The sequence below is a fragment of the Elaeis guineensis genome, chromosome 1 (assembly GCF_000442705.2).
Source record: "Elaeis guineensis isolate ETL-2024a chromosome 1, EG11, whole genome shotgun sequence".
NCBI lineage: Eukaryota > Viridiplantae > Streptophyta > Magnoliopsida > Arecales > Arecaceae > Elaeis > Elaeis guineensis.
Genome location: NC_025993.2, coordinates 162,505,591 through 162,525,797, shown reverse-complemented (window position 1 = coordinate 162,525,797; position 20,207 = coordinate 162,505,591). Strand labels below are relative to the sequence as shown.

The 20,207-nt window shown below is 38.5% G+C and overlaps 1 protein-coding gene across 1 annotated transcript; it reads right to left on the bottom strand.

Moving 5' to 3' along the window:
* Positions 1 to 6,725: 6,725 nt before the first annotated feature.
* Positions 6,726 to 13,034, bottom strand: LOC105039461 (outer envelope pore protein 16-3, chloroplastic/mitochondrial). Its single transcript, XM_010915614.3, has 3 exons — positions 12,898 to 13,034; positions 10,347 to 10,703; positions 6,726 to 7,080 (listed from the first exon to the last, which is right to left on the bottom strand). The coding sequence occupies exons 2-3, from the start codon at positions 10,681 to 10,683 to the stop codon at positions 6,980 to 6,982; spliced, it is 438 nt and encodes a 145-aa protein (XP_010913916.1). The 5' UTR covers positions 10,684 to 10,703; positions 12,898 to 13,034; the 3' UTR covers positions 6,726 to 6,979.
* Positions 13,035 to 20,207: the final 7,173 nt, after the last annotated feature.

Sequence of the window (20,207 nt, the reverse complement as noted above, 5' to 3'; positions counted from 1 at the left end):
TGAGAGGCTGATGGATCTCTCTCTGAAATTTGGTGGACTCACGACACTCGTGGCACACCAATCTCACTTTCCGAACCCTAGATAGAAACCCTAAGGTACACATCAAAAACCCTGCGTCCAATTTTTTTTCTTTTCTTTCTTTTTCTCTCGGAAGGTTTTGGACCTTCACCTCACGCCCAAGGCTTCCTCACGCCCCACTTTCTTTCTCAGAATTTTTCTACGCACGCCCTAGCTCCCTATCTCTTTTAAAACAGTTCAAAACGTGTCTTATCCGCGTGAGAGGATAAAGACAAGTGGTTACACATTTGAATTCAAATCAAATTTGAATTCAAACTAAAACCAACTCATCCCTATCCACTTGGGCATGAGAAGAGAAGGTGCGAGTCTACTTTGTGCGTGGAAAGGTTTCACGAGAAACTCTTTCTCGTGTGAGATGTGGGGCGCTAAAGTGGATAATGTCATGTATGCGCAAGAGATAAGTTATCCATTCAAATTCAAACACGCTTTGAATTTGAATGGCTAACTAATCATCTTTATCCAAATATTGGCGCACAAGAGTGGGTGTGAGAAGGGCTTTGCGTGAGAAAAAATTCACGAGAAGTTTCTTCTCGTGAATTCAAATGGGCGCAGAGATTTAAGGTGGTGCAGGGATTCAAATTCAAATGGTGGTTTGATCTTAATTGAACCAACCTAATCAAAATAGGTTAAGCACAATTAGAATAAATTAAACCCAACTTAATTAGGCTTAATTAGGCTCAATAAAATCTTAATCAAATCAGAAATTGACTAAGCCCAACCCCTGATCAAATCAGGGACCAAACCATCTCGATGATTAGGTCAACTCTTAACCTAATCGGGTCAAACCCAACTGAATCCAATTCAATTGGACTTGATCCAAAAATAATTACTCAATCAAATTGAATTAATGAGCGATCAAATCACTAATAAAATCTCTCATAATTATTGAATCCAAATCCGATGGGCAATCGGGTATCAAAGTCCATCAATATGAAACCTTGATCGAAGAGTTCAAATTTCAAATTCAAAATTTGAAATTCAAAATTTTGATCCCGGTACCCAAAATGTGTGGAACTTATGATCAGAGAATCCTAATTCTCAATCATAGAGTTCCAAACACATAAGACTCATAATCAGCCATCAGATCAGAAAGGAACCTCTAATGTGTGTGACCCCGCAGGTTCGAATCTAAACCGGTAGCACAGGAACCAATTCCTGTACTAATCGAAGTGACCATCTAGCAATGGTACCCGACGTCCGGATAAATCAAATAGTTACAATCGCAACACTCAGAACCTACGTGAATATGGTTACTGTATAATTCATCCTTTTTGACCCCTGTATTTAGGATGACTCAGGGTTAAACTGTCAACCCTGATGAGATCATCCGAATCGTGCTCAACTCAATTAGTCCTGTGACTCCTCACTAGGACTACCCTAATCAAGATTTTGCTAAATTGAAACACGACTGTACATAGCTCCTAAACTGGAGTGGTCAATCCCATCTTGACACACGCACCGACAAGTCAAGTACTTGACTACATCCAGCAGCCTTCCATCACTGAATTAGAAATTCAGGTAGTCCAGTGCCTAAGTGCAGTGAGTTGCTTGCAAGTCACCGTGGCGGTCTCAGGTCGGAGGGATATTTATACCCATATCCCATCGGAGCAAATCTTGACAGCAGAAATAGCTCCAGAGTCGGTCACGTTCAATGCAGATGTACCATTACATCTCACCTATATGCCATACCAGTGTCTCCACACTCCTTGGTTATGAGGACAACCAACCCATATGGCACACAACGATCTATGCTCGATAAACGTTGTCGTCCTTGGTAACAACGTATCATTTGATCGCGAACAGGTTTAAGGACTAAGCGACAAATCCTCCTTTGTCGAGTCTAAATAGTCCTAAGGACTTCACCACAACACAGGAGTTCATTAGAAGATGAAATATTTGTGATGAAAAAATATCAAAATAATTCATGTACTAATACAAAAGGAGCACAACCGTCAACAGGCTGACGATTGACTTTGGAATACTATTCCCAACAGCAAGTTCGATAAAATCCTGAAACATAGTCGAGAGCAAGTTTGACAGCAACAGCAGCAAATCGAGAGGAGCCGACAGAGAATAGAGGCAGGGGTGCTTCAGGCAGACTATCGACAGCAGAATAGCGGTCGCTTCAGAGATTCAAAAGATCTTTTGGAGAGAGAGTTTTTATGAGGGAGAGCTCCTTATAAGAGAGAGATCGGATGTATGAGGATTGAGGGTGTGATCTCTTCTTATAATTTTTTTTTCTCATAGTGAAGCTTGCATACCCCGTAGAGGTGAGTCTTTTGGCTTATCCACATATTTAATTATATTTCTATTTTATTTCTTCTTTCTTTCTACTACGATGTATGGTATTGAAAAGGTCCTGTGGAGGTAATGTCCTGGCCAGACATCCCCAATAAGTGGTATTAGAGTGAGGCAGTATCAGGGCACAAGTTGCAGTGATGGTGATCAAGATTGAAGATGGAGAAGATAGACACCATCAAGGTAAAGATTAACAGATTTGACAGGAAGAGCAACTTCTCCTTGTGGCAAGCGAAGGTGAAGGACATGCTCATCCAACACAAGTTGATCGATGCTCTCTTGTATAAAAAGAAGTTGAACATTATGGAGAAGACCTGGGAGCAGCTACAGATGCAGATGGTGAGTACCATCCACATGTACCTGACGGATGAGGTGGTGATACATATACTTGATGAGATTTCTCCGACAATGCTATGGTCGAAGCTTGAGGAGCTGTACATGATGAAGTCCCTCACCAATACTCTCTTTCTCTGGAGGCAGTTCTATCGACTACAGATGATTGAGGGATAGAGTGTGCAGGAGCATCTCAGCCACTTCCAGAAGATCCTCACCGATCTCCTTAGCATTGGCGAGAAAGTTAAGGAGAAGACTAGGGCGCTAGTCTTGCTAGCGTTGCTTCTCCCTTCGTATGTGTTCTTAGTGATTGCTCTTCTAGTAGAGAAGAATACCATCAAGATGGATGAGGTCATCATGGCGATTCTCCAAAATGAGGTTCTTAAGCAGGAGAACTAGGCTTTGAGATCAGGCGGCAGCTCTGTTTTAGCAATTTTTAGAGGAGCAGGAAGCGGCAGACGGAGCGATAGGAGATCGCGATGAGGGTGGTCCATATTTAAAATGAGAGACTTGAGCAAGATCAAATATTATCGGTATGACGAGTTGGGGCATCTAGTTAGAAATTGCCCTCAACTCAGAGATCGGACGAGGGCTACTACAGTGACAGCCAGTAGCGAGTCAGAGAATAATTTTCTGAAGATATTTGATGAGATATCTACTTCTTTTCTGTAGTAGATTTTAGATTCTCTATGCATCTATCATGTATATTGCAGAAAGGAGCAGTTTGACTCCCTAGAGAGTAGTAAGGATACTGTTTATCTGTCGGATGGATCAAGCTATGAGATCAAAGGCATCGGAATGGTTAGTTGAAGGATACATGATGGTGTAGTGAGGAGATTGGAGGAGGTTCGATACATACTCAATTTCAAGCAGAATCTTATCTCACTAAGCAGACTGGATTCGAGAGACTACAGAAAGATAGCTAATGGAAGAATCCTGAAGGTATTGCACAGTGATAGAGTTATTCTAGAGGATAAGAAGAGGATGAGAGGACAATAATACCTGGTGGGGAGTCCAGTGCGAGGTTGAGCTTCAGGAGCTAGAAGAAGCTTAGAACGAGGTGGAGCTCCAAGTGGAGATGGATCGGACATGAAATGCGAGACTCGAAAGGATGAGAGGCAATATTGCAGGGTGAGATTCTTATTGCCGCAGAAGATATCCCGAGCAGATCTTAGGTCAGGAGGAGCACAGCATATGATGAAAATGGGATTAAGTGGCTTAGCTCGACTCCCATATTTGTCCATCCATAATCAGCAGACGATTGTCCCAAGATATGGGGATAAGGAGATCCAGAAGCTCTCAGAGTTAGGAGGAGGCCGAATGTCCAATCGAGGTAAAGATTGTTGGAATTTGATGTCTCAAGATTTGACCCATAAGGAGTCCACAGTGAGGTCCAGGACGACGAACGGAGTTCAATGAGCCCTAAAACAGTCCAAACGGAGTCTAGACGGAGGAGATACGTGTGAGAGAAGTCCGGAGCAGATGGCATGGCTCATAGAGCGACATAGGCCGGTAGTGGCATAGCCAGGCCCGACAACGCGTCTAGCACACGGATGCGTGGGTGTGGCCCTGGCCCAGTCGCATGCATGGGTTGGCCTAAAGAGCGCACGAATGCCCAGGCCCATTGGGTGTCGTGGTCCACCATGGACCACGCGCCCTGTCACGGCCTATGGGATGAGTGCGGACCGATCGGGCGTTTCCCACCTGGTTTCTCGTGGTCCATGTGGATCGAAGCGGTGTTTCTTCATGGTTTCTCGTGGTTTATGCTTGCTTTCATGGACCAGGGACTCATGCTGCATGATCGGAGGGCTATCATTGCTTGCGGTAGTGATCCAATGGTCCAAGGTTTGATTTGGATCCTGCTAGGAGATCTAAACCGATTAGAACTTTGATCTGAGCTCGGTTTGAGATGTTTAAAACCCTATGGTAATAGAGAACAGAACCATGGTGGCGAGTTTGGCAGAATCCTGAGACGCAGTCGAGAGCGAATTTAGCAGTGTAGCAGTAGACTGAGAGGAGCCAATAGAGAGCAGAAGTATGTGTGCTTTAGGCAGATTGTTAGGCAGCAGATAATGATCATTTCAGAGGTTTAGGGAGTCTCCTTGAGAGAGAGCTTTTGTGAGGAAAAACTTCTTTTAAGAGAGAGATATTGAGAATACGAGGGTTGAGGATGTGATATCCTCTTGTAATTTTCTCTTTTCTCATAGTGAAGCTTGCATGCCCCATGAGGACGAGCCTTTTGACTGATCCACATATTTGATTGTATTTCTGTTTTATTTTTTCTTTCTTCCTGCTGCGATGCATGGTATCGAAAAGGTCCTGTAGAAATGGTATCCTGACCAAACATCCCCAACAATTATATTAATATAAATATTAAAATAATATTAAAATATAATAAATGTAATAATATTGATATTGATATTAATATTATATTCATATAAATATTAAGATAATATTAATATAATATTATATCACTATTCAATATTTTATTCTAACCATTTATTGATATTTTGAAAAATCTTGATCGTTGATCTCAAAAGAATATTTTGGGAATAAAAAAAGTGCCATCATTTTTTATCCGATATGAAGTGCCAAAATCCATCTCTCATATGGATTTTCACTTCTCATGAAATATGGAAAGTAACTTTTCATAAATTTTTTTTTCTACTCTCTCTCCTCTTAAAATTTAAATCAAACAAAGGACCTCCTCTCCATTTTCAGAAATTGCTTCTTCCCTCCACCACTTCCCATCAACCAAGTCCTTAAGCTGTTAGTAGCTGCGGATGACCGGACACGGGATCAAACTAGAGCCTGGGAAGACAATGGAATGCATAACGCAATGCAGAATTATGTTGAACGAAAAAAAAGGTCAGCAATTAAAAATATGTTGATTCCGTGCAATTAGAAATATGTCGGAATAGAAGATGCATGTTAGTACAGTTATAGCTATTATAGTAGCATGTTGCTAGACTTACAGTTGCTTGGATTCATGCAGTTGTAGTTTGTAGGCGCATAAACCTTTTTTGTTTGGATCATTAAGGAAGGAAGTGCGGTCATCCTTTTAGCAGGGTGGTCAGCTTAGCACCACCTTACACTTTGTTTCAATCAAAATATATGATTATAATAAAAATAAATGTACATCAAAATAAATGATATTAATATTAATTATGTATCTCACAATCGTATTTAATTATAAATCTAAAAATATTATTTCAGAAAATGGTAGAAGATCAAATGCCTTAGTGGCATATGCATGATGGCCATTGATATAAATAAGATTTCATCGGTGGAAGCAGAGTGAGGGGGCAAATAAAGGTGAAGCTGGCTGGAAGTTGGTGGGTTCATTTGTGGAAGTGGTTGAAGGCGTTGTAGCCATGGTTGAAAAAGGCGATTAGAATTTAGAATGATGCTCCATATACCGAGATTTCTTTCAAGCATTTCATCGAACAACTAGTAGGCCTGCTGAAAGAGCATTTTGAGTAGAGAAACAAGGAAATTGCTGATAGGTGGCAAGCGTTGCACTCAAACTCGATGCCTCCGGCATGAACCTGGCAGAAAAGGTAAAGGAAGGTGGCGGTGCTATGAAGGTCGATGGTGTGGTAATAGGCAAAGTTGTTAGGGGCAAGTGTCACAGTACCCCATTGGCCAGTAAAAGGTGCCGAATAAATATATAAGCCTAAGCCAGTCCTTTGCCTAGTGGCTTAAACTTTTGGACCATAAGCACGCACAGATGGTGCTAGAGCCAAAACCCCATATGATGGAATAGGACCTAAGGCATGAATCCCTCTTATCGAGTAGGAGCCAACCTGCGACGACGGTATCCTGACAGCGGGAATTTATGAACTTTGAGACAGCAGGAATGTTGGATCATGGCCAAATAAATTGAATAAAGTACCAGTTTTGCCCAAAAAATTTGAGCTGCCTCATCGCATACAAGCAATTAAGCTATTATGAACTTGTTAGATTTTTTACCAACAAAAAAAAAAAAAAAAAATAGTATACTTTTGCCACCTGACTATCCTGCGAATACATTCTTGACATGATACATTCACCAATCATTACAATGAAGAAAAAAGAAAAAAGAAAAAAAAAACTTGCACCGAGGGCTGCAAAATCAGTAACAGTCTTCCCAAATGGGACGGAAAAAGAAGAAACAAACAGTGGCACCCAAAATTTCCACAACTCCATGACAGGAATACTACTAGCGATTCTTTGTACAGGTAATCGGTTAACAGAAGGCCTTTTCTCGGCTGTGTAAGGTAAGTACTTTTCACTGGTCATGAGTCTGGTCATCTGACAAGCAATGTTCCAGCCCTGCAGAAGTGAAAGCTAAAGCAGCTCCACAAAAAAGACCAGATGAAATGCTCCTCCCTGTAAATCAAAAAGTATTACCTGATGATAAATATATAAGATACTGAGCAATGAACGTGAGATATGGTCGTAGATCTTATTTCGCTAAAAGAATTTAAATAGAGAGAATGGGCAGAATGAGGTTAAGACTTAAGAGAGAGAAATCTCACATCAGCTAACTTTTTACTCCAATGTTTAGATTAAAATAGAAGTACAAGCTTGACAAAGAGGGACAAAAGTTGAGCAGCATCTACTGTAAGTTCCAACTTCCAAAGCAGAAAAGTAAACTCCTAACTGTTCGTCGTTGTCTTCAAACTTTTTTTGAGTGGTACAATATTATCAAACTTATTTATTCAGTGGACCTATCTGCTGCTATTCTTATATTTAAACACAAAGGATATGCATAGAGTCCCACTTTTCTCTCCCAATGAAAGAATCAACACATATATAGCAGTAGATTTTTTTAAATATAAGATCTTGTTCTTCAATATAACCAGCAAGCTAATAGAACAGGCAAAATATTGATGATATGTACATTATTATATCCTCCAAATTTTCAGATATTTCAACTTGCATAGGCCATAATACCAACAAGTTTATTTTTCAAATTAGTTTGTCTGATAACAATCACTTTTCTTTTTAGCATGCAGGTTTAACCATCTAGCATCGCTAATCACAACATTTTGGTAAACTGATAATACTTTCCTGAAAAAATAGATATTACAGATGACTAAATAACTAAATATACCAAAGCACATATTAGTACCAACACAATTTGAACCTCACACCATCAACTACAGAATAATTAAAAAAAAAAAAAAAAGGGAAAGCATGTTGAACACTGAAGTGTAAATCATGAAAAGGCTTTCTTCAATAAACCATTTGATTTATAAAACAAACAATTCAAATTTACAAAATCTTGAATTTGTATTCAGACAAAATACAGAAAAATAGTGCTCGTAGGTAAAGGTCGAAGTGTTCAAAAGCTCGACTTTCAAATTTTCATCCAGAAAACGATGTCCGCTAGTAATACTATAAGTAGTTTTTGCCTAGCCAACTTGAACCTGGCTTACATCAAACTGGACCAATGCAAAATTGGATAGTTCGCTTCCCGCCCCCCCCCCACTCTTTGATGCCAACTAACATCGTCTCCCATGAACGGCATCAAATACGACCCTGTTGCCCTGGATCTATACGATACTAAAGATGATGCCAACATCCTCAATTGATACCATGGGGGTCCTCACTGACATCTCCAGCCCCAGTCAAAAGTTAGGGATAAGGTTTTGGTTGCCACAGCTCCCCCCACCCCCCTCTCTCTCTCTCCCTGTCCCCCTCTTCATAAGCCCCCCCTTCTCTCTCTCTCTCTCTCTCTCTCTATCTATGTCCCTCCCTCCCTCCCTTTCCATATGCCCCCTTCTCTCTCCCTCCCTCCTCGCTCTCCCTCTCCTCCTCCCTTTATCCCCCTCTCCACCTCCCTCCCTCTAGTCTGGTATGATGCATACCGATACCATACCAAACCCACTACCGGTCGGTATAAGCCCTAGTACCAATTCCAAAAACCTTGATTATAGTCCTTTAAGAAAGTCAAGCTGACCCATAAGAAATTAATGATGATTTCCTATAATACATAAGAATCTCAAGTGAAATACTTCTCGGGTCTAAAGCCTGCATTCCTCTTTCTCTGCACCTTTAATAGCAAAATAGTGAATATCTACAAGGTTATGTTTTCTTGATAATTCATCAATGTTCATGAAAATCTAGAAAATGAGTCAAAATTGAAGACATGTCCAGGCTAATTTAAGCATACATAACCATGGAACTTAAATAGCCAACAATAATGAGAGACTGCACAGTAACAAAAACCTCCGGATTCCAGATGTTACTTTAGTACTAGGACCAACCAATCAGTCATACGACATAAAGGTTTCTTACTGTATGTCAACAATAAATAATTCTAATAATCATCTTTCTGCAAATTTTCTCTTTTTTTTTTAATCATAGCTTGCAAATATCGATGGAGAGGAAAGGACTTTTAGAGCGTTCAAAGATGGAGGACAAGAGTTCTACCTATGAAAAAAAAAAAGATGGAGAGAAAGGGATTTGTGTAAGTGTCAATATAAACATGAGAATTTCTATGAAACGAGGAAGCTTTGAAATAGAACACTACCGTATAAACCATGGTTCATCGAACCATCTCGAATCGGACAAATCGGGGCTTTCCGAGCTGTACTAGCCGCAAATAGGGACGGTTTGAGCTTCCAAATTGAAACACCGGACAAGGGAGACAGAAAGAGATGAAGAGAGAGAGAGGGAGGTGGGGAGGTAAAGAGGGGACACCGTCGCTGAAGGGTTGGCGGTGGCCTGCCAAGGCCGTCAGAGGGTGCTCCTTGTCGTCCGATAGGACGTTTAATCGAGAGAGATAGAGAGAGGGGGGAGCAAAGGTACTGGAGAAAGGCGCAGCAATTTGAGAGGCCATCGGAGGGCACCGAAGGGTGCTAGGTGGCTGTCATGTCCACTGGACAGCGAAAAAAGTGAAGCCAGAACTGCAGCAGTGGAACAGGGACGACCATCCTTGTTCATCACTTTTTTTAAAAAAATAATGATGAATAGTTAAGCCAACTTATTACCAACTTCACTATTTCAATTTTTTTAAAAAAAATTGGGAACTAGTGAGGCCGGCAATAGATGTGCCGACTTTACTGTGGTCGAATTTTTTAAAAAAATCCCATGAAACAAGAACGATCGCCCTTGTTTCACACCCATAGAGTCGTGGGCTCGCTGTATGACAGCCACAACAGCTAGCTAAACACCCTCCGATGTCCTCTTCGCCGGCTTCCCCTCACTCCTTTTCTTTCCCTCCCTCCTCTCTATCTCTCTCGACCGCGATTTGGTGAAGAAAGGGGATGCCTTGGTGGCACTCTGAGCACACCCGCAGCCCACCTGTAGCCATTGCTGGTATCTCCTCTGGCCACCCTCTCCCTCCCTCCCCCTTCTCCCTCCGCCTCCCCTCTTTCTCTCTTTTTTTCCTCCATGATTTCTTTCTTTGCTTCCATGTCGATTCATGCCGGTCTAAGTTCAGTACAGGCCCATACCGACTTGTACCGTCGGTCGGCCAGCACAGATTCCGGTACCGATTCCAATGGATTATAAACATTGTTGGTGATCATTTTGTATGAATTGCATTTCATCTCATTGAATTAAATTTGCATAATGGTTCAAAATGCAGAAAAACTTAACTTCATAAATGTAGTCCGATAAAAAAACCCAAGAAAAAAAAAACAAACCTTTCAAACCCAAAACAGAAGCTCCAGCAACAAAAGCACCCACAGCGCCATTAATGAAGTCCTTCTTCTTTCTCTGCTTTTCCAACAGTTGTTCCACACCAGCATATATACCTCCAAGGGCAGCAAAAGTAAGTCCATAGTTACCGCATACCTTGAGGGTTCTCATAAGCTCTGGATGTGTCACATTTTGCTTCACAGGGGGCACATCACGTTCAAACAGTGTAGCCACAATTGCACCTGTTACAGTCCCTGCAGCTAAACCCATTGTTGCTCCCTTGACTGTGACCATAGTTGGAGTATGTTGATCTAACAAGTCTCTAACTTTTGAGAGCTCCATGCTTTTCTTTAGTGCAGAAACTAATCAAGAAAGAAGACAAAAAAGGAAAAATAAAATAAAAGAAAAGAAAAGCAAAACGACTTGTATGATTAAACATAAGCCATTATTAAATGCAAAAATTAAATCATTGCAGGACAAGAAAGAAAAAAAACAACACAAAAAAGAACTTCCTCAAGAAAAAAGAAACAAAAGAGTAAAAGTTGAAGAAAGTGAACTTTTTTTCTCATCTTATGGTTTTGAAGTCTAAAATTCAATCACACAAGTATCCTTTTACATGTACCAAGCACTCAAAAATTAACAATTATACAATCCAATGGTATTAACTTAGGATCTTACGGTTTGTAGGTAAGGGGTGTTTAGAGATAACATGGCTAAATTTTATTAATTCCATCAAACTCAAAGAGCACTTTGCGACTGTACCTCAACCTGACACCAGAACACCACACAAAATGTCATGAAATCGCTGGCCAAGGTAACCATGAGAAGAAGAAGGGTTCACTTGAAACTTAGAAGGCCACTTCGTGGGTAGTTAGACCAACCTTAATTTTCACATGGTCAAAGCTCATACAAACGGATAATACTTTCCCTAGGCTAAAATTACCTTCAACAGCCAAAAGTTCAAAACAATAGCTAAAAATAATACAGAGTGCACTTACCCTTTGGAACTAAACAGCGAAATTCCTTTTGAAACATACACAGTCTCTTTCATAAAAACAATCAAGAATTTGAATGGTGCATCTTCTCCAAAGGTGAAGATGTCACACTCTAGTTGCTTCAACAAACTAGGTACGTTGGAAAGTTATGATTTCCTCTACATGGTCTATCTTTTTCAAGGACAAACCCGATACATGTATCTTTAACCCCTTTCCTAGAAGCTTAATCCTTTGAGGTCTAGTGGTAATATAATATGGTATCAGCACCAAAGGTCATGAATTGAAATCCTATTCAGGCCAATTTTACCTATTTTCCCAAGTTTTTTCTTCCCTTGACTCTTTTTTGGTCGAGTCATTCTTGATTCGTTCTTATCTTGTAATGCCCCGTGATGGGCTAGAAAGGCTTAGACAAATCTGTAAAATTGGAGAAAAATCTCTGAAAAGTTTTATAATGCTGAATGTCTCAATTGAGTAGTTACAAAAAGTGTTTATAGGGATATTCTCCATCTACAGTGAGAACTTGCTATAGAGATATCCTCCCTCTAGAATGAGAAACTTGCTATAGAGATATTCTCCCTCTAGAGTAAGAAACTTGCTAAGCCAGGAAAGTGCAAGAAAATGTGCCTTAGCTATGATCACTAAATTAGGCCATGCCTGACTTTTGCTTAGACAGCTGACGATCCCACTGTTCAAGAAAATTTATGGAAACTTGTTCTACATCATCTTGAGTCCTCGATTCATCTATACCTTTGCATGGTCCGGGCCACACGTGAGGGAGGTGTTAAGGACTCATATGTATTGTTGACCCCTTCCCACACGGAATTCTACAGCATCAGGTGTTAAGGACTCATATATATTGTCGACCCCTGCCCAATTGAATTCTACAGCATTACCATCTGTAGTGCATATAATTCCAGAAAATACTATCAACAATCTTTAACTGGAAACAAGTTACATTACTAAAAATTTGCATTCAAGAGTCTCTCTCGCACACGGCACATCAAGTGTATTGAGCTGAATAACTTCTTGAAGATAAAAGCAGATCCCTCACTTTCTTATTTGAACCCCTATTCAAGAAAGACAACTCATAGCAGTCGTACGAAGAGAAATCGTTCAGGGAAAAAAAAAAAAACCCTAGAAATCCACATCGAGCCATAAACAAACAATCTTACGATCAATATGAAAAAGAGAACAAAAACGACATTTAATATTAAAAAGATTTCAATAAACAGAATACGAGGAAACAAGAAAGAGATGGAAGGAAAGAAACGACTCCAGACAACAAGAGCGCAATTCTAGATTAGAAAAAGCATATCAATGTCGATTTCAGAAAGCACAAACTAGAAATAAAAGCATTCGTATTCCATTTAAAGGATCAAGAAACATATAAAGGTTAAACAAGCGATCTAAACGAGAAGAACAAGAACGAAAAGCAAGAATATCCTGTACCAATTCCACAACCCAAAATCACAAGAACAACAAAGTGAATAATTAAAAGAAGATAAATAAAGTAATAAACTAATAAAAAAATTATGAAGAGAAGAAAGAAACAATCACCAACCCTTTTCCTCTTGCGCGGTGGGGAACGCTCGGCCTCTCTTGGGAGCGGTGGGAGCACTTCAAGAGGAGCTTTTCGGACCTCAAGCGAATAATAGAAATAGACGAAAAATAGGAAGAAATGCTCCCCCGCCGCCTAAGGACGGAGATCGGACGGCTGATAAGGCGGTTCTACGTCCTGATGGATCGTCACTTTGATTGGATCGTCCCATTTCTTGCCCCGCCGACTCTAAACTCCTTATGACACGGCCCATGGGCTCACCAAATTAGATACGTCTGATGTCGCGCTAGTGAAAATGGGAGGGCGAACAAGCCCAACCCAACCCAACCCGATCCAATCTAATATTTCTGTGATAGGATACGATCAAAAGAAAAGTGGAAGGCAGCACAGTTAGGCATGTGTTTCTTTTTGAACGTAAGTTTGTATCATATGTAAATTTTAGCGCAAAATTTACATAGTTGTTATTTTATTAAAAAAAGTTTTTTTTTTTTTTGGAGAACGCTGCATATTTAAGAAATGATCTTGACGTTGTCTCTCCATCTAAGTGACGGACGGATATGATATACAAATTTCAAAAAACTGAAATATTTATTACAAATATCCAATGTATGTTTATTTAATAGAATATGATCCATCTCATGTATATTTAAATTTAGTTCTGAAATTGTTGAACCACTAAATGTGTTTATTTGGTCCAAAAAAAGAAAATCAATCTTTTTTTTTTTTTCCAAAATCAATAATTGAATAGACTTTTTATGCAAAATCTATATATCACAGAGTTTTCTTTTGGCAATTGAAATAAAGAGAGAGATGTTGTCTACTCATAATCCACAACAAAATAGTCTTGGTATCTCTAGCCTCATTATTATAGTTATCACACAGGCATGAAATGACAGAGCAGAAAAAGAAAAATTCTCAAACAATTCCAAACATGCCCGAGCTTTCCTATCACCACCAGCGTATATTTTCCTTCTCCTCGCATGGTGGCATCTGCTATTTAAAGTGAGATGCATGGATGTGGACATGATAATAAAAGCAAGTTTATGTGCCCATGTTGAGTTGTTCCTGCAAGATTTTCTGCGAAGAAACCCTCCGAGATGATGAGTATGACATGATTTTACCATCCTAGAATGTTATCTTTAATCGCCTTAAAGGCATTCCAACCCTAAATGGTGAAATATCTATCAAAGATATAGCAAACATGAAGTAGTATTAGGCATGTTTGTTGTATTTGAATGTTTATAATGGGCTTTCTACTGGTCCTTTGATATCATATGAGGGAAAGCATATGGGCTGATGTGGAGGTCTACTATAGACATATTGCGCATGAGAAATTCTTTGTGCATCGTGGATAGTGTAAAAAATTCAATATGGAGCATACCATCTTATCCAATTGATCCACATAATCATCGCTTTTCAACGCATATTTAATGTCTGCAGATCGTCTTTTTTGTTTAAAAATTTTGTATGACGAAGATATCTCTATCCTTTAAAAAAAATTATGATATTCTGTGGTGTATTATAGCGCAGGATGTCATAATATGGTGCAGGATATCATAATATAAAAAGAGTATTTTTATTCAACTACTTTTCAACGTGTATTTAATGTCTGTAGATCGATTTTTTTATTTGAAAATTTTGAATGACAAAAATACCTCCATTTTTTGAGAAAAATTATGACATCCTGTGTATATTATGATATCCTGTGTATATTATAATATCCTGTATTATATTATAACATTTTATGGATAAAAATTATGACTTTGTGGATGCAGGATGTCATAATATGGACATAGAATGTCATAATTTTATAAAAAAAATAGGAGTATTTTCATCATACAAAATTTTTCAACGAACAAATTAATCTACAGACTTAAATGTGCGTTGGAAAATAATGATTATATGGATCAATCGGACAAAATGATGCACATTATGTTAGATTTTCTGCACCGCCCATGGTGCACAAAAAAAATTACCTACTGTACACAATCTCGACACGCTAACATCTTTGGCCTTGGCACAAAAATGTATATAATTTTGATACATGCTGATTACAAGCATTTAAAATGCATTAGCGTTAGATGCATGTAATATATGATTTATCAAATCTTAATAATCTTCGTGGACGGACTTACGGTGGATTGGTATAATAAATCTAATCTATCAAAAAAAAAAAAAAAAAAAAAATCCAGTTCGCCGACCACTGTGCTGTGACAGCAGTCACGCAACATTGTTTGTATGTTATATGAGCCATTGTCTTGCGCAAAAACAGGACAGCCATGTTTCTCGAACTCGACTCCCAACTCTACTTTGGAACCTGAGAGGATCTGGACTCCAATACCAGTTCGTGTGATCTGGGCTTGCAGCCTCAAATAATAATAATAATAATAATGATAGTAGTAATAAAATAAAAAAAAAGTATAAGAAAAGATTCTCAAGAGTATTCAATGAGCAGCCAATGGTTCAAATACATTGAAGTCTGTAGATTGCGACTATTCATTTCTGTAATTACGAGGTTGGGATGCTTTCGTGTTATCCATGTGCCTCACGAAAAGTTTTGTCGGCAAATATGTACCAGCCGACAATGAATCCAAGATAAATTTCCAATAACTTTCTAGCACTTTAATAAATCGCGTGCCACAGTATTCAGCAGTTTGAAGCTTGAAAGGTCCATTTATAATTGTCTCCCTTATTAAGGCTTTTTGAGAGAGGTAGTAGTGGTCCTGCTCCGCAGTAGGACAAGTATGAAATAAATTCACCTTTTAAAACACGAGTATGACATTTTTCCAAAAAAAAAAAAAACATGAGTATGGCATGAGACACGTTCCAAAGTTTTCAAATGCTATACCATAAAGCATGAGTACCTAGCTAAGCATAATCAAGTTCAAGTAATTTTGGAATCAGGGTCAATTAATTGATGCCTGAACCATACGGCTCAAACATTATTAGTAAACTGATAGATCTTTGTATTGACAGTTGATAGGTTCTTTGGATCTTCAAAAAGAAAACATGCACGGCTTTGGAAATCATGGGGACGGTGTTAAAATGGGTTACCCCACTCGTCATATATAATTGTAAATTTTATGGGAGTTGATATGAGATATGAATGAAGAGCGGACTATGCTATTCAGTCCTTGTCGTGATCTTGTGAACACCTTGAATGTTTGGAAATAATATTTAGGTCCATCAAAAAGATCTATCCAAAAATATTGGATAACGATCAGTTTATTTTCATCCTAGAATGGATTTATTAAATGGACCGCAGTGGTGGAACCGAATCGCGGTCAACCGCATGCATATGTTCGTGTGACATAAATTATTACATAGCTTTATTTCATCCTAAAATGGAATTATTAAATGGATTTATTTCACTGTTCCATCTAACGATTCCTGCACACGCCAGATGGGCTCAAGACAATATTTATCGCTTGTGAGGTAATTACATTCTCCCCATTGCCAAGAAACCAAGAGGAGTGGAATCGAGCAAAGTTCGGGATCGACGTACGTAGTTGAGACATAGGGCTGGAGATGCGGTCGAGGGAGTCCAGATCAAGTACAAAGTGATCGCCACATATCGCCCATCACGTTGGCAGAAATAGGTGTACACTAGATGTTGTAACAACTCGCCGTCACGATGTGAGGTACCCTCGTCGGCTTCCTTCCAATTGAGCGCGACCGCTGGAGTGTAGCACTCCCTGGTTAGTAGAAAATTAGGAAAACGAAGCCCATTATTGATGTTGTCCTGTCACCTTTGTTGCGTACCTATGGGTTGATAAGTAGAGGATGGTTGGATGGACTGCAGCTTCCCACGAGTGCCCGTCTGAAGGATATATTACATTATCAAGTCCCCACTCTTGATATGTTGCTCCTATATATGGCTTCAATCATGGATTTCGCAGCATTGGTCATGACCAGTTGGCAACCTAACCTAATTATAAAAGTAGTTCAGTGCATCAAATTGAGATCGACGTCCCAGAACCCTTGCATTTATTGGATAACTTACTTGGAACTGATTATTATCCAACCACAAACTCGAGGGTTGGCTGTCTAAGTCATTTTCGGATTGTATCTTTCACATGAAAGGACAGTTGATCTTTCTTTACGATATCAATCATTGATATAGATTTTTTATAGATTTATATAGATTTTATAATAATTATTATGCAATCCGATAGTGCATATCATGAAAAAAAAATTGAATCATTCTTCCGAGCGGAAGATATGATCCAAAACTGCCAAGTCCATGTAGATGGAACATGGCCCGAAGTTAAGATTGATCCAGCTCATTTCAATCGCTAAGCTATCCAAGGATAGGTTCTTTGGCCTGGCTGGCGTAAAATATTGTAGCCAAATCCATCAAAGTTTTGGCTGAAAAAAAAAAAAAAAAAAAAGAAAAAGAAGAAGAAGAAGAAGAAGGGGGAGGAGGAGAAGAAGAAGAAGGAATATGTAAATTTTTTTTAAAAAAATTGCTCACGTGGTTCACGGTGCAGCATTCCGCACCATTCATTTTAAAGGAGCTCATCCTTCTGCCATGTCCAATCTATTTACGTGTCCCATGTGATGATGGACCATGCCCGATTCCGCGAATAAGTGACAGCGTATATGTGGGGTAGTATGTCATGTCATGTCTCGTGGTCCCTGTGGTCCCTGCCACCGTCGTTTCTATTCTTTTTTCAATTTTAGTGTTGGGGTCCGATGCTCGCCTGGTACGTTTACGCAGGGCGGTAACCTCGGACCTACAGCGACAATTATTTATCTTTTTCACTGAAGTTCTGATTTACCACCATGGATTTCTAGCTACAACAGCTAATAACAATTACCGTAGCGACTATGATTTTATTTCCAGAAGAAATTCAATTAAAAGGTCAATGACAACAAACAAGAAAGAACTAATTACTAGTAATATTTTTTTTCCCTATAGAGAATAAGTTGGTCCAAAAGAGAATGAAGACAGTACATATATAAAAAGGACCAGCGATTTGCACCTGGATTTGCCCTTAAGTAGAGCTGATTGTAGCGGTTTGTAGCAGCTATAGCGCTTAATAATCTCACAACAATGGTCCAAATCAACCTGCAGCCTTTTATGTTCATTAAGATAATCAAACCAAGGTTTTCACATGTTTAAACCATTGCATCTTCAACAGCAGAATCTAAGCACCCAAGGGGCTTCTGCTCTGGTTGATGGAAAGCTGCCATAAAATTCTTTGGACTGCATAGAATGGAGAGTCGAACTCACTCTAAGGTGATCCATACGGGGTGGTGAGCAGATAATGCAATAGCTTTTTTTATCTTTATATTTTTTATAGGAAGACGATGCCATAGATTTTACGGTCCAGGTATGTGGATATGGTGCACATGGAGAAATAGCATGCAAGGTCCATCGACGATACACCTTTTTGTTCTTCTCTCTTTTGTCTTTGGCGGAGCATTTAATGTAAATCTTTAATTCTTTAACTTACGATTCTCCATTTGAGAAGTGATACTTGTCTATTTGAAAGATACTTGAGCTTTTTGATTTTTTGTTTTTGCTTGTTTTCATATTAAATTTCTATGCTCTAATTTATCAAAGGAAAAAAGAAAAGATTTGATCTTCGCAACGTGGTTTCATCGGATTTTATATTTCTTAGGTTTCCTAAGTTTTGCATTTGTCCCATTGTCCCATTAAATATTAATTAATCTATAAGGTGAGTAAAGATATTACATGATGCTTGTGTATGCGTAGGTCCTGTGATACTAATTTTTAACAAGGTCAGCAATAGGCTTATATATGATCCTTTACCAAAATCTAGTTTCTAATACTGGCCCTCTTATAGTTTTGAGGATCAAATATTTATTCACTTTGATAAATTTTTGAAACATTACATCTTGATCTTAAGGCAGTTCTTTTTACCTTTTCTTTTCCCCCTAATAACAATAACTTGTGCAACCGTACTTGATATCTCAGTTAAACCTTGACTTTTCTTTTCCCCACCATTTTTGTTTTCAGTGTTCACATAAACTACAATAAAGCGGCCGATAGTCACTTGCATGGACTCTAATGTTTAGTCTGGTCCGTCTGGAAGATATGACCTCTTATTGCTTTTTATTGAGATTCTTCACCACTTTTTTCCTATACTTTTGAAGGCTCTTTTCTGGACCATGTATCCATTAATTGGATTTTCCTTCTTAGTTCTGTCCAGGTAACCTTCCAAAATTTTAGGGTAGAACAATTACCTTCCATCAATCTTTGCTGATCAGTATGTCAAATAATAGCATTAAGCTATCTAATGAACTCAATAACCATGTGCTCCAACTATGTCTCACCAATGATAATATTATAAATTTTAAGATATAAATTAATATTTGTTTAAAGAATATCGAAAATTTAAGCAACAATCGGCATCATTATAAGATTGATGTGTGTGTGTATATATATAGCCCTCTTTTCCATGAAGTAAATAAATCTAAAGGCCTTGATCCATATTTTTCTTATTCATGTATTACAAATAGATCAACAATAGGATTTTTTTTTCTTTTTTGTTCTTCCCAATATTTGTATTTTATGCATCACAATAATGTAATTAGAAATAAAAAATCTCTGAAATAGAGAATTTCTATCGAATAATAGTCTTATTGCTAGAATAACGGTATGTTACTACTTAGAGAGCAGTTATTCATTCCACACTTGGCTATCCAACATTTATCATAGGCACGGTAACTAGTACATCAGAGGTATGTCCTTCTCTATTCTCTTGTACTAGAAAAAAATTCTCTTAATATTCTAATGCTTGCATCGGATATAGATCGAACTATCGCACAACATGCTGAATCTAGCTCATGTACCGCTTTAATGGATGAACAGCCCAATCTTTGAAACATACTACAGCCTTAGATGTCGAAGAGCCAATATTGAGGTGCTAAATCTTTTCGTCAATGTCAATGCTTGAGGAAGATTAATCTGTTATCCCTAAAGTAACTTTTATCCATTGAAAGAGATCCTTCTAATCGGCACTGTTAGATCACTAGCTAAAGCCGACATACATACATACATACATACATATAATATATATATATATACACACACACTATACTAGTAAGGCATGGATAGGTAATTGCATAGAGAGAAGAGCGATTCCTATATATATAAAGAACAAATTCTCTCTCTCTCTCTCTAAACAAACAATATATATGGATTGTTACATATACATAACATACTAGTTGTTGTTTAATTTTTTAGTATTTTTCAAATAAAATACTATTTTATACCTCAAAAATTAATTATATGATGTTGTTATTAATGAACAACCAAATGGGTTTAAAAAATATTATTATTT